At 44.6% G+C, this 13,043-nt stretch overlaps 1 protein-coding gene across 1 annotated transcript; it reads right to left on the reverse strand.

The window, feature by feature from the left end:
* Positions 1-5,036: 5,036 nt before the first annotated feature.
* Positions 5,037-11,080, reverse strand: PIM3 (Pim-3 proto-oncogene, serine/threonine kinase). The gene is made up of 6 exons (XM_081330862.1): positions 10,426-11,080; positions 9,596-9,705; positions 9,290-9,340; positions 8,417-8,780; positions 6,859-7,035; positions 5,037-6,763 (listed from the first exon to the last, which is right to left on the reverse strand). Exons 1-6 carry the CDS (start codon positions 10,508-10,510, stop codon positions 6,579-6,581), a joined length of 972 nt encoding a protein of 323 aa, XP_081186988.1. The 5' UTR covers positions 10,511-11,080; the 3' UTR covers positions 5,037-6,578.
* Between the last annotated feature and the right edge of the window lie 1,963 nt (positions 11,081-13,043).

Below are 13,043 nucleotides of genomic sequence, written 5' to 3' on the forward strand. Positions count from 1 at the left end.
AAACCATAATGCTTATTTGTTGAAGTTGTATGTTTATAAGAAAGTAGATATTAGTATTGTTAGCATTAGTATTTATTTTAATGCAGAAAAAAAAGATTCAGGACTGAGTAATAACGGGTAAATTGATGTTGTACACCCAGGTTCTCTTGCCTTGTGAGCTTCTAGAAGTAATAACACAGTGCTGTTGTCATGATTTATTTATAATGGAATCCTTTTCTGCCTAGTGGAACATTTCAGAGCCTGTGTCTTTTTTTCCCTATACTTAGAGACACCTGTCTCATCAGTGCTGAAAAAGCATCTCTGCTTATGAAGACTGTGTGTTGCCATTGTACCAACAGAGGTCGCTAAATAACCACATGGAAGGAGTTACCTGGTTAGGCTTTGGTGAAAATTAAACTACTGTGTTGCAATAGCTTGAAAGGCCTCCCCATGGCTTCATCTAACATATTGATTTGATTAAATAAAGAAACAGCATCAAGAGATGGACATATGTTTGGGGGAAATTATTCTTTCAAGAAAAGTTAGCAACAGACCCAGTTGTATTTCATTACAGATTTGAGGCAAAATTGTACACAGGATTAACATTTAAAATCAATGATTTTAAACATTTGATTTTAATTGTTAAAAGTAAAATACTTTGGCCTGATACAGATGTTTTATGCACAAAGTAACAGCTACTTTATCTAAGCTAGATCCTCGAGGAATAGTTACATGATGGAGAATGTCAGCCAAAAGATGTTGACTGGCTATCAGTGTGATGTTATTTGCTTGTTCATAGCTTAGTGAACAGAGCCAGGCACAAAATTGTGATTCAACATCATGGGCAACAGAGTGGGTAGGTTAGGAGGCAAGGTGGAAATTAAGAGCAGTCATATATGTCACAATGTCTTTGTGCTAATAATTCCAATTATTCAATTTGTGTGATGATGTTGAAGCACAGCACCAGTGTACTGGATATTTATGCTTAATCTAATATATGAAGCAAGCCATTGAATTAGTACAATGGTAAGTAACATGAACACTAATAAGTGTTGATAGCTTAGCATCAGCCTAGTGGAGTAATCCACACAGGAAGTATGACTAGATGGACTAATTCTACTTTATTGTAAGTTGACATTAACAGAAGTCTGAAAGTACATCCCCCCTTGTTTTTACAGCCCAAGAAATTAGGGAGGGCTCCTTTTGAGATGTTTGTCATGCCACCAATCCTGTTTTCTAGTACATAGTATTAGATTCCATCTTACTGTCAGATAGGTATGCATGGATAACATTCTGAGTTATAAATAGTATTTACCTATTCCCAAAGATCTCTGCATCCCCTTTTATCATTATTGGCCAGGACAGCCCATGATCCTTGTTTCATTTTACCAACTTTAAAGCTTAAATAGGACACAGTGTTTAAAGCTGTATTTGTCTGACATATATAACCAAGATATGTAGCCTAATATTTTCAGCAAACCTAAACCTGTGTGTAATTGGTTGCAGTTGCTATGAAACCCATTAAATTGGTTTAATTAATTATGTCATAACATACATTTGCATAACAGAAATGCAAACATAACATTATAGTTTTAACTGTGTCCACCCTCAATGTATTTTGTGGCATTTAAGTATGATACTTGGATGCTGTGAAGTTAGAGGGCAAATGGAGATTTCTCAAGAAGAAATGGAGAAAGTTGAAGAACATCCAAAGTAGTAAGAGAAGATAGCAAAATGTAGAAAAATATTGAAAGGAGATTATTTGGATTCTGCTTATGTTCATTTGTAGAAAGCCAAACAAAGGAAACATGAAAATAAATGGATCAAATGGGGCAAAGACCATGAGACACAGTGAAGAACAGAGGTGGTTGGCTGGGGAATTTTGGGAGTTGAAGTCCACAAGTCCTAAAGTTGCCAAGGCTGGACATCCCTGTGTTGAAAGAAATGTTTTGCGGTCCTAGTAGACTGGAATTATGCCTGGACCAGAGTCAATCTAATGGTTTGAGTTTATTCATCCTTGCTTTTAAGGCACAATAACCCTAATCTCTGTTTTAAGGATAAGATTAACACTTTTTTGCTTGCTCCTGTGTACAAATGGTTAATTTTATGAGGTAATTAATTAAACCAATTTGGCAGGTTTCATGACACAGTGAAACTGCAACCAAGAAAGAGCCTCACAGGCCCAATGGAAGAGATGGTAATTCCTTTGCTTAAAAAAATGAACAAAGGAACTTCACTGCATATCCCCAAGTACTACAGATGCTACCTATAAGACTTATTTGTATGATCTCCTCAGGTTAAGAAGATGGATTTTAAAAGGATGCTCATGTTTTGAAAAGTGGGAGATACACATGGAGGTCAGTGCCTGTGCCAAATGACCTGTAGTGTAATTTAATACTGGCCTAGAAAAACTTAATGCAAGCATTACAACATTGGTTTTCTTTCTAACAGAGCCCCAGTGAGATTCAAGCTGCAGAGTAAGAGAGAACATCTATGTCCCAATTTTACCTAGGGCACCACATTCCTGTCTTTATGATAGATAGATTGATTGATAGAAAGATGGATAATGAAGAAACTTGTTCAGCTAAAAGGAGGAAACTACAAAAAGATAAAGAAAACCATGTCAAACCTCTTGTTCCTATAATTTTGTCCAAGGAAATTATTTAAATAGGAAGATTGAAAATCCGTTGAGCTAGAAGTTAGCAAATTTCCCTTTTTTTTAGTGGTTTACCATTTTAATAGCAATTGGATTTTGAAACACTGTTGACAAAGCAGACATTTAGGGTAATCTTCTCTTATATCCAGCCTCCTTTCCTTATACTGTAATTGCTCCACGATACAAGAATTTTCTTGGGTCATTCTATTTTCATAAAAGAAAAGTATGCAAGAGTTGTAAAGCCACAGTGGTCCTGATGCATTAGCCATGCTAAATTAAGTAAGGGGCTCTTTTGTAGCTACTGAAGAGAGTATCCAGCAGTAGAGGAGGTTATGCAGTACAGTGTTGTGAACACCTCTTAAGAGCCACTTGAAGTAGGCAAAAATAGAAAGATCTGACCCGTCTGCTTCAGAATGCAGATTAGCAGTCCTCATCTGGATTTTCTTTCAAGTGAGGAAATTTGTTGCATATGAAAGCTAGTCTGTTGGGAGAAGATGCTTAAACCCAACCTTGTTATATGAGGCCACTGCTGTTGGGAAGAATCCAAACATCTACCTTGCATGTGTATATTGTTTAGACAGATCAGATTGGCAAAAGAACAACAACCCAACAACCTTCTGGCAGATAAATGAATGAATGAGAACAGAAAATTGGAAAGTCTGCTAATGAGCACATTGTCTTATCTCCCCCAAGACTTTAAACAGCTTTTAACTTACAATTATATGTGAAGTTTGAGATGGAACTTTGGTTTGCTGTAGGTTTCATGTTCTCAAGTGTGTAATTCTACTATGGAAGATTTTGGGGATAGGACAACCTGGTAAACCTAAGTTGTGGATTAAAGAGCTGCATGTCATAGAGGATAAAATTAAGGCACCTGTGTGCTCGCCCGACTTTCTGGCTTAGCATGTTATGCAAACATATCTAATGAAAATATGACAGTCCTGTCTTAAAACAGGTCTATCATGTATAGTTTTGCCTCTGGAGCATTCCCCAGCCTGGTGCCTCATCATCATTCAATGCACCTGGAAGCTACAGAATGAGAAAGGCTTTTAAGAACATCCAAAACGAGTATTTGGAAATACAGATGTGATATTCGCAGGAGTTTCATACTGGATGGGTCAGCAGCATCAAAATGGCAGGCACGATTGGTCAATAAAAGCTCCACTCCTTTTTATGGCATACAATGCATGTGTATTAGGAGTACAGGAACTACTTTGTAAGTTGCCCAAATCTATTCACCTTAGAGAACGAATGAGAAAATAATAAATGGATACAAGCTATGGATGAATGAAATGGATAACCTGCAGCTGTCAGCATGAGTCTATATTTTATTCCATGTCTCTAATCTAGGCAACAATGGAGTTCAGTCTTATACCTCCTTTACCACCCACCACTGGCAGAGGGGCCCATCTGGAAGGAGATTGTGAAAAGGCAAGATGGCAGCCACAACTGCATGTCTAAAACCCTTTTGTACATGACACATGCAAAAATATTGGTGGTAGTGGTTTCAATTTTCCAATTGTGACCATCATGACTTGACTCGCCCATTGGGAGTCCTAGCCACGAGGTCCATGGCACACATTAAGGTTTTTAATCTGAAAAATAGGTCTCTTGAACTTTGGAAAGCAATGTAGCAGCCAAAAGAGCCTTGGTGGAGCAGTGGGCTAATGCCTCCTTAAGTAACACCAGCTGCCTGCAATTATTGCAGGTTCGCATCCCACCAGGCTCAAGGTTGACTCAGCCTTCCATCCTTCCGAGGTAGGTAAAATGAGGACCCAGATTGTTGGGGGCAATTAAGCTGACTTTGTAATAATGCCGCTTGGGGTGTGTGTGAAAGCCCTAATAAGCAGGCATATACATAGAATGAAGGCTATTGCTAAGCTTGTAAGCCGCCCTGAGTCTTCGGAGAAGGGCGGGATATAAATAGAATTTAAAAAAAGGGGGAAACTGTAGTTTTCAAAATATCTCTGACCTCAAGAAACTTTGGAAGGCAAACTGATAGGTGTCTCTACATTTCAGTACATTGTTTGAAAATGGGAGCACCTACCCAGAAAAGGCAGAGTGTATTGGGAGCTAGAGGGGTTATGTGGCTATACTTCGCATTTGTCACATTCACTATGGCAACCTCTTTGTCAAGAGTATCTGTGATATTCTGTGAAAACTTTTAAATGTATTCACCAGCTCCAAAGATGAGGGAATTTCTGTGCTAGCCAATCCTGATTACTGAGGATCATTTCTATCTGTGGATGATGCGTGAAGATTGCAGTCCTCTACCCAAATCTCTACTGACATTTGTGGAACTTAACTTCTGTGTTGATCTATACAAATGTGCCAATGTGCTTCCTCCAAGATGCTACTGTTGAACTCAAATGAACACATCATGCCACTTAAAAAGTTATCTACAAAAAAGTTTAATTGAAATACCTGTATAAAAAATATGATCTCCATACATTTCACACTGTTAAACAGAAGGAAAAAAAATCCAAATCCAAGCTGCTTAAGTGCAACCAGATCACAGAACACACATCTATTAAAATAAATTAAGGTTTATGACTCTGCCACTCTTCCTTCCAGAGCCAATGCACAAAGACTGTACAATGTCAATAATTTAAAACCCTTCAAAACAGCATTACTTTACAGTTCTGGTATGTCAATAATACCAGACAAAAAAGGCATACTAACTTTTAAAGTCATTCTAATTCCCTTAAATTACTTTGTACAACATTTTTTCTATCTTCCAACCAAAAATGAAGGGAAAAAAACCAGGTATGGTCAGGCTTTATATATTTCTTTGTCAACAACCCACCCCTACCCCCAAAAGAGGAAAAGACAGGAATGCAAAAATAATTTGTCGACTGATCCCAGAGAAATCTCCACAACAGAAAAGAGATAAAAGCAGTGTTGCATAATTCTAAACAAATAAATTAGCTAAAATAAATAGCCACAGCTGAGTCTGTGAGAGGTTTTCTAAACTCCAGACAATAAATAAAACTTGTATAGTACAGGGGAAAAATTTACATAAACACATTATACAGGTAATGGGAAAAGAAAACAAAACCCACACGCACACAGTCCTTGAATATTGCATTGATTGTGCATTTAACATGCCCATTCATACTTTTTTTTTTAAGACTTGGAGGTTGGGGGGAACTGAGAACGGGCCTTTTTTCCTGTGCCCAGTGGTAGAGATGAAATGAAATATGGGTAAATGTTCCTGATAAAGAGTTGATAACCTGTGCAGGGCTATGGAAATATTGTGTGGATCAGCAGAGGTTGTCTTGCTGGAGAGTCTGCGGGGGGGGGGGGGTGAGGGCGGGGAGAAAGACTGGGAAAGAACAGGGTGAAATGTCTATGTTCAAGTATTCCATCATCAGTTGATGGGACTACTTCATTCAGTCACTGAACATGTTTTCTAGTGCATCATAGGGAGCTGCTTCCCCAGCACCTGGAATGGAGAAGGGAAGGCAGGATCTATCATGTACTGGATCTTCTTTGGACACACACAGCTCAAAAAAGAAAGTCCCACTGAAGCAGCTTTCAAAAAGGCACTCCAAAAAGCAAATAAAATTTAGTCCAGGCTCTATGAGAGCAAAAAGGTTTACCGTGTTATTTAAAGAGGTCACTGCTTTTCTTAATCATCATAATAAAAAATAACATTAAGGTCAGCCTTTTGGGTTAAGTACTGGCCTGCCAACTCCCATATATTAGCGTTTCCAAAGGAAATTTCATTCTGAAGCAGAAACCAGCGAAAAGGGGAAAATTAAAAAAAAATATCAATTCCCTCAGACAAAGATTCAAAGTACAGAATAATTAATGCATTCCCCCACCCACCCCCAGCCCCTTCTACATATTGGCAGCAGCAGCAACAGCACTCTGGCCTTTTCTCCCCCACTCTCTTTTTTCTGCTTGTGGCTCCCCTCCCTTTACAAGGTCCTCAAGTGTTTCACAGGCTCTCGTTGCTTGAACTTGTGCGAGACACGTCCGTGCCAATGGTCCGTAACCTTATGTCACAATCTTCTGACTTCACAACTTCAGATTTGTGTAACCACGGGTGGTCAAAAATTTGCTCAAGGGTTGGTCTATCCGAAGGCCTCAGAGAAAGGCACCACTTGATCAATTGTTGGCATTCTGAAAGACAAAGAGAGAAAGCAGGTCAGCGACCAAAACAATCCATTCGGTGGGCAGAGAAACAGGGCTGTGGAGATCTGTAAATCTCAGCTCACCCAGGGAAATTCGTCTCCTGAAATACAAGCGTCCTCTCAAGATCTCTTCATCTTGTTCAAAAGGGATGTCTCCACAGACCATGTCGTAGAGCAGAACACCCAGTGACCATACAGTAGCCGATCGCCCATGGTATCTGTGATAGCGAATCCATTCTGGAGGGCTGTACACTCGTGTTCCTGTGGAGGGGGGGGGAATACAAGACCCCTTGCCCTGTTAGCCAAGTTTAACTTCCACTTGAGAGCATATTTTATGTGTTGCCATTTCACAAATCCCATTTTAAAAAAAAACCCTCCTCACAGCACACAAACATATATAAGGGAGAATTCTGGACCTTACATCACCTCTTGGATTATATCATGTTTTAATCTCGGCCCTCGGGTCTTTCTATTTTGTGGTGATGAGCAGCACAAGCTACCCATCAGCTGACTGTTTACTAACATAAAGCTCCCTTTCCTTGACCACGTGGCGTCTGCAGCACCGTACCAAAAATAGACACAAAAGGACAAAGGAAGAGGGGATGAAAAGAGACAGGCAGGAAAGGAAAAAAAAAGAGGTGAAACTCCAGCCTTGGTTCCTAAATCAGTTTTTGGCTACTTCCAAAAGTATGCCACTCCCTTTTTTTTAATAAAAAGAGAAGAGAAAATCAGAATAACCTTTTAAAAGAAGAGTGAAATCTGCCTCGCGCGTTAAGAAGGCAGTTAGCAACTGCCCTCCCTCTGCACCGAGTGGTTACTTGGATACCAAATGAAAACTGGAATTTGTGATGCCGAAGGTCACATGGCCAGGAGCCTCTCGTTTCACAACAAACAGATGTTAAATGCTGCAGCTGACTAGGGAAGGGAGGTGAAAACGGTGCCTCCTTTACTTGGATCACCTTCACCTTGAAAGAAAGAAAATCTTGCCATTCTCAGGGGGGGAAAAAACCAGAGGTAATATATTTCTTACAACAAATGGAGAGAACCTATGTTTCACTGTGTAAGTTTTTTGAATGGGAAGGAAAAACTCCTTCGGTTTAACCCACCTGGTCTCTCAATCTGCAATGCGGGATTTATAAAACATCATAGGAGAATGAGTCGGGAAAGAAGAAAACCAGGTATTTGTATGTGTGTGTGTGTGAGAGAGAGAGAGAGAGAGAGAGAGGGAGAGGGAGAGGGAGAGCAGTTTGGGGGGGAAAGCACCAACAAAAGTACAGATGGAAACATACAAGCTTGACTCAACTGTAAACACATCGCCCTCTAGGAAAATGCCTTTATTATTATTATTTTTGAAGGCAGGGAAAATATAAACTGCTGCGTCACTGCCTGGAATTGCTCCTTTCCTAAACCACTTGACAACCCCCCCCTCCCCGCTTTCCAGCTGCCTCCATTGGAAAGGATTTAATTATCAACCTGCTACTGACTGCAGCAGCAAAAATACATTTTGTCAGTCGTAGGTGGTAAGAATGTGATTAAGAATGAGGGGGTTGTGTCGGGATGCTTTCCCAATTAAACACTCATCCATCCACCCACCCATCCACACACACACAGGGACTGGCTGCGGGTTGGGAGGGGCGCGTACCATCAAAGTCAGTGTAGACCGTGTCCTTGAGGATAGCTCCAGACCCAAAATCGATCAGCTTCAGTTCTCCTGTCCTAAGATCCACTAGAAGATTCTCGTCCTTGATGTCTCTGTGTACTACCCCGCAACTGTAGCAGTGGCGCACTGCTTCCAGGACTTGACGGAAGAAGCCCCGTGCGGTGTCCTCATCCAGCGCCCCCTTCTCCGTAATGAAGTCAAAGAGATCCTTCACCAGGTCTGGTCGTTCCATGATGATCAGGTAGCCATCAGGCCTCTCGTACCAGTCGAGTAGCTTAATTACACCCCGGAAGCCCGAACCCACTTTCTTCAACAGGACTATTTCCAAGGGCACCATTACTCCACCCTACAAGGAGGAAGGGGAGGGAGGGAGGGAAACACAAGGGAGAAAGAGCAAAGGAAGACATTATGAATTATTTGGAATATCGGGGAAGGGAGGAGGAGGAGGAGGGAAAATCCCCTTCCTTGGCTGTCGGAAAACAAATCATACACTTCTTTTCTCAAAATGGAAATTCCAGCAGCCAGGCGGAGGACGGGAAGGGGGAGGGCTAAGCAGCTAGACCGATGGGGAAGGCTGCAGCTATTCCACTGGGTGTCTCTGCTGCCGCAGTCAAAAGGGGAGGGCAGAGGGGGAAGAGAAGAAACCCTGCCAAAATCCCCCCCACCTCAATGTAAACAATAACAGAGAATGGAGAGGCAGCCCCATGAGGGGTGGAAAGGGGAATCCATGGAAACAATCATCAGCCTTCTGTTATTAATACAGGAGAGAAAACCAGTAGGAAACTACTGCAAGGTGCAGGCAGGCAGGCAGGCACACACACACACACATTTTGGGGTCCGTCATTGGATACTTACAATTGTGCCCCACTCGGTTACACGCTCCTTCACGACATGCTTTACAGCCACCTGGAAGCAGGGAGAAAACAGAGGTTAAGGAAACCAGTCTTCGAACTGAATTGAGGGATAGGGGGGAATGGAGCGGGGGGGGGGGAAACCAAGCCGTATGCCTGTTGCTTGGCATCAGAGAACTGCCCAGAATTTCTGGATCAGGATTCCACAGCTGGAATTTCCAGCCACGCAAACAGGGGTGGGTGGTAGCAACCCCAAGCCTCGTGGTTGGGGGAGGAGAAGGGAGGGGGTTGCTCAAGAGCCTCCTCTTACCGGCAAGCCATCTGCAATCCTGTTCCCAGCGTAGACGGTGCCAAATCCTCCACTGCCCAAGACGGAGCCCACTTGATAGATTTTTTCGAATGGCTCCTTTTCCACTTTCACTAGAGGGAAAGAAAAGAGAAAGCGAGGGGTGAAAAAGAGGGAAAGTCCAAGTCCAGGAGATCCAATAGCAGCCTAGACAGAAAGCATTCTCGACCTAAGCGGGGAGGAAAGGGGCATCTTACCCCCACCTTCCCTACAGCGTTTCTTTTTTTAAAGCCACCAGCAACATTCAACCCAATTCAAAGTGCGGCCAAGCCCAGATTTGGGAATTAATGGATGGGGGCTGTAAAAATTGGGGTGACCCGCCAGAAACGACTAACTTTCTGCCTCCCTCTCGTGGTCGTCCGGGGTTTTGTGAGTCAGATTTGCCAGGATCCTGGCAAAACCCGTCTTTCCCAATTCTTTTTCCTTCATCCCTCGGTACAAAATATTTGCCTGCCAGACTCCTCTCCCATCGCCCTTACTCCCGGTTAGGATGACAGGGGAAACCAAGCCAGATCTCTCCTCTTCTAACAACCTCCCCCCCCCGCCAAAAAAAAAACAACTTTGGGGGCTTTTAACAACTGCAGAGATTTTAGAAAGAAAATGAATGAATGAATGACCCGAGTCGATCGCTCCGGATCCACTGCTCCTCTTCCGCGGCTGACGCGGGAAGGGAGAGGAAACCTCGTCACGCACATCACACACAAGACACACACCACGCAAGGCACACGGCCGTCCCCCCCCCCCCTCGCAAGAGAGAGGCGGGGAGGGGAACGGCAACTCTTGAAATTGTTTACCTGGCTGGAGGATCTTCACCGGCAAGTGATCCATGCTGGTTGGGTTGCAAAGATGAGCCAGGGACCCAAATTTGGAGAGTAGCATCTTCCCAAGCGAGAGACCACGGGGGTGGGGGGGAAAAAAGGGGAGAAAAAAAACAACAACCACCCACAATCACCACGCAAAGGCTTCTTCAGTCAACCAAGGGGAAGACGGGGGTGGGGGGGGGTGTTTCTTGCTGATGAACGCAACTCAATACAGCCGGCAACGCAGCTCCTTCCCCAAACCGGGAAGGAGGGGGGAAAAAAAGCCTCGCTCGCAAGCCGCCGCTGCTGCTCGGCGTCCCCGTCTCTCTTTCGAATCAAAACGAAAACTTGCAAGTCCGCGAAGTCCAGCAGAAGAATCCCAGGAAAACGGGAAAGGATGGAAGAGAAATCCACACGCCGATCTTTTTATTTGAAGGAGGAAAAAAAAAATAAGATAGGCAAGCAAAGCGACGGACGGGGCTTCGCGTCTTTTTTTTTCAGCAGGCGTCTTCGCTCGTGTCGCGCCAAGAAACCCACGCGAGCGATACGAGGAAAATCGATAAAATCCAAGCCGGGATGGAGCGCCGCAGTGAGGCGGTCGTTGTAGAGCGGCGGCGGTAGCGGGAACGGCAGCTCAGCCTCCCACTGGCGCCTCTCTCTTTCTGATCTCCGTCGCACGCAGCAGCCGCCTCTTAACTCTCAATATTTTGGTGGGGGAAGGGGGAGGGGGGAAAAAAAGAAAAAGAAACAGAGACGGTTCTCCCAAGTCCGTATCCCTCCGCCGGAGGGAATCGGCGGGGGGACGCGTCTTTCTCTCCCTCCCTCCCTCCCTCCCACCGCTTCGAATAGGTCCGAAAAGACTCCGCCCTCTCTCTCTCAAGCTGAAAGAGGGGACTGCGGAACCTCGCCCCGTTGTAAATACGGAGGGTGGGGAGCGAGGAACTATTTGCTTATAGTAAAGAGACGCGGCGAGTTACTGTCTGAAAAATTCTCATCACAAAATGATGCGGCGAGGGGGGGGGAAAGGAGGGGGAGCGCGCCCAAGCCGCGAGGTAAAAAAAACAACAGAAGGGAAAGGTTTCTTTCATTTACATGCGTCGGAGCCAATGAGAGGGGCGGCTCTTTCAAAATGAAGGCCTGGCTTCAGCCAATCCCGGGAAAGGGGATTTGGGTATGCATCAGTGAAACTAGGGTGGAGGGGCTTTTACGAGCGCAGGGCGGGAATTCCTGGGCGCGCCTGGCTCGCGCGTCGTCGCTAACCTGGCGGCGGTGGGGAAGGTCATTCTCGGCAGAGCTTAAGCGCTGCGTCGGAAGCGGGAATTCGGGGGAGACGCGGGGCGGGGGCGCAAGGCAGCCGCCATGATCGGCAGGCAGGAGAGGGCTTTCCCCTTCTTTCTGAGGCGGTAAAGCCCCGCTGCCAAACAGTAATAAAAACAGTAATAATAAGCTCCCCTGCCCAATGCAAAAAGCTGCGCCATTTATCATCAGCCTCCCTCAGCTCGCAAATCTGCAGTAATTTGGCGCCCAAGACCCGCCCGACTTTTGCCTCAGAAATGCAGTTTTGGACGCAGCGTTAAAACAGAACGAGGCAGCCGTGAAGAAACTCGTGCCTGGTCACGCTTCCGAGAAGCGAAGTCTCCACGAAGGGTTAATAAAATAAAATAAAAAAAGCTTCCCGCGATTTAAAAATTAAAAAAAAGCAAGGAACACACCCAACTCTACTCGGTTCTCTCGTAATCCAGAAGCGCTGTTATGATTTATAGTTGGAGGAGCGAAAAATTCCGCACCATAGTAGGATGGGCTTTTCCTAAACAGCAGCCCACCCCTCTTTTTTTCTTTTTTTTTTTGAGGTTGCTACGGACACGGCACACGCGTATTCCCTCCAATTTCCAAGCCTTTATAAGGAGTTCCGTCCTGGTTGCCGCCACTTTCCTAAGGCACGGCGGCTGCCCGGGTTTTAACAACACGGGGGGGGGGAGAGATAAAAATAAAAATAAAAAGCACGCCCCTATGCTGTTGCCCAGAGAAAAGCAACAGCCACTCCGCTCTCCAGGGTCTTGCAGTCTAGTCTCCTTAATTACCCGAAGCCGAACTTTTTTTCTTTTTAAAACGATGCTTTTATTTCGAGAGCGTATATTGAATGTTGCGAATGATTCCTCTAGTTCCTTTATTAGACGAGAAACCTCAGACCTCCCCCCCGCTTCCCCACCCCATTCCCCCCCGAACAGCCCTTCCTTACCCCAAACAAACCCTTATTATTTTGTCTGGCACCGGCTGGGCCTTGGAAATCCACCCAGCGCCACCCACCCACAAAGACTGTCGGAGACATGCACGCGCGCCGCAGCGTCTCACGTTTGAATTCTTGCTTGTACAGTACTTTAAAAGGCGTCTCATTGACATCGCGGCTGAGCCGCTGCACCGCCCCTTCTTTTCCACCGGGGGCGCCAAATCAACGAGGAATCCATCCATTCCGGAAAGGGAACCCGCTCAGCTGCAGAACGTACAGATCTGCTGAGCCTCGCACGTTTGCAAGGAGCGCCGCATTGGAAGATAAATTGGGGGGTGGGGGTGAGGATCTATAGGGAGCTGGTAGACAGATGAAAGAGAGAGAG

The sequence above is a fragment of the Vipera berus genome (assembly GCF_964194415.1).
Source record: "Vipera berus genome assembly, chromosome: 6".
Lineage (NCBI taxonomy): Eukaryota > Metazoa > Chordata > Lepidosauria > Squamata > Viperidae > Vipera > Vipera berus.

What these genes read in the sequence shown, in the direction of transcription:
- PIM3 (XM_081330862.1), bottom strand. Translation starts at nt 10,510, where the DNA reads ATGCTACTCTCCAAATTTGGGTCCCTGGCTCATCTTTGCAACCCAACC. An exon ending in GGTCTACACTGACTTTGATG is followed by an intron (nt 7,036 to 8,416) that starts GTACGCGCCCCT and finishes CCCCCTCCACAG; the next exon opens with GAACACGAGTGTACAGCCCT. An exon ending in CAGGAGACGAATTTCCCTGG is followed by an intron (nt 6,764 to 6,858) that starts GTGAGCTGAGAT and finishes TTTGTCTTTCAG; the next exon opens with AATGCCAACAATTGATCAAG.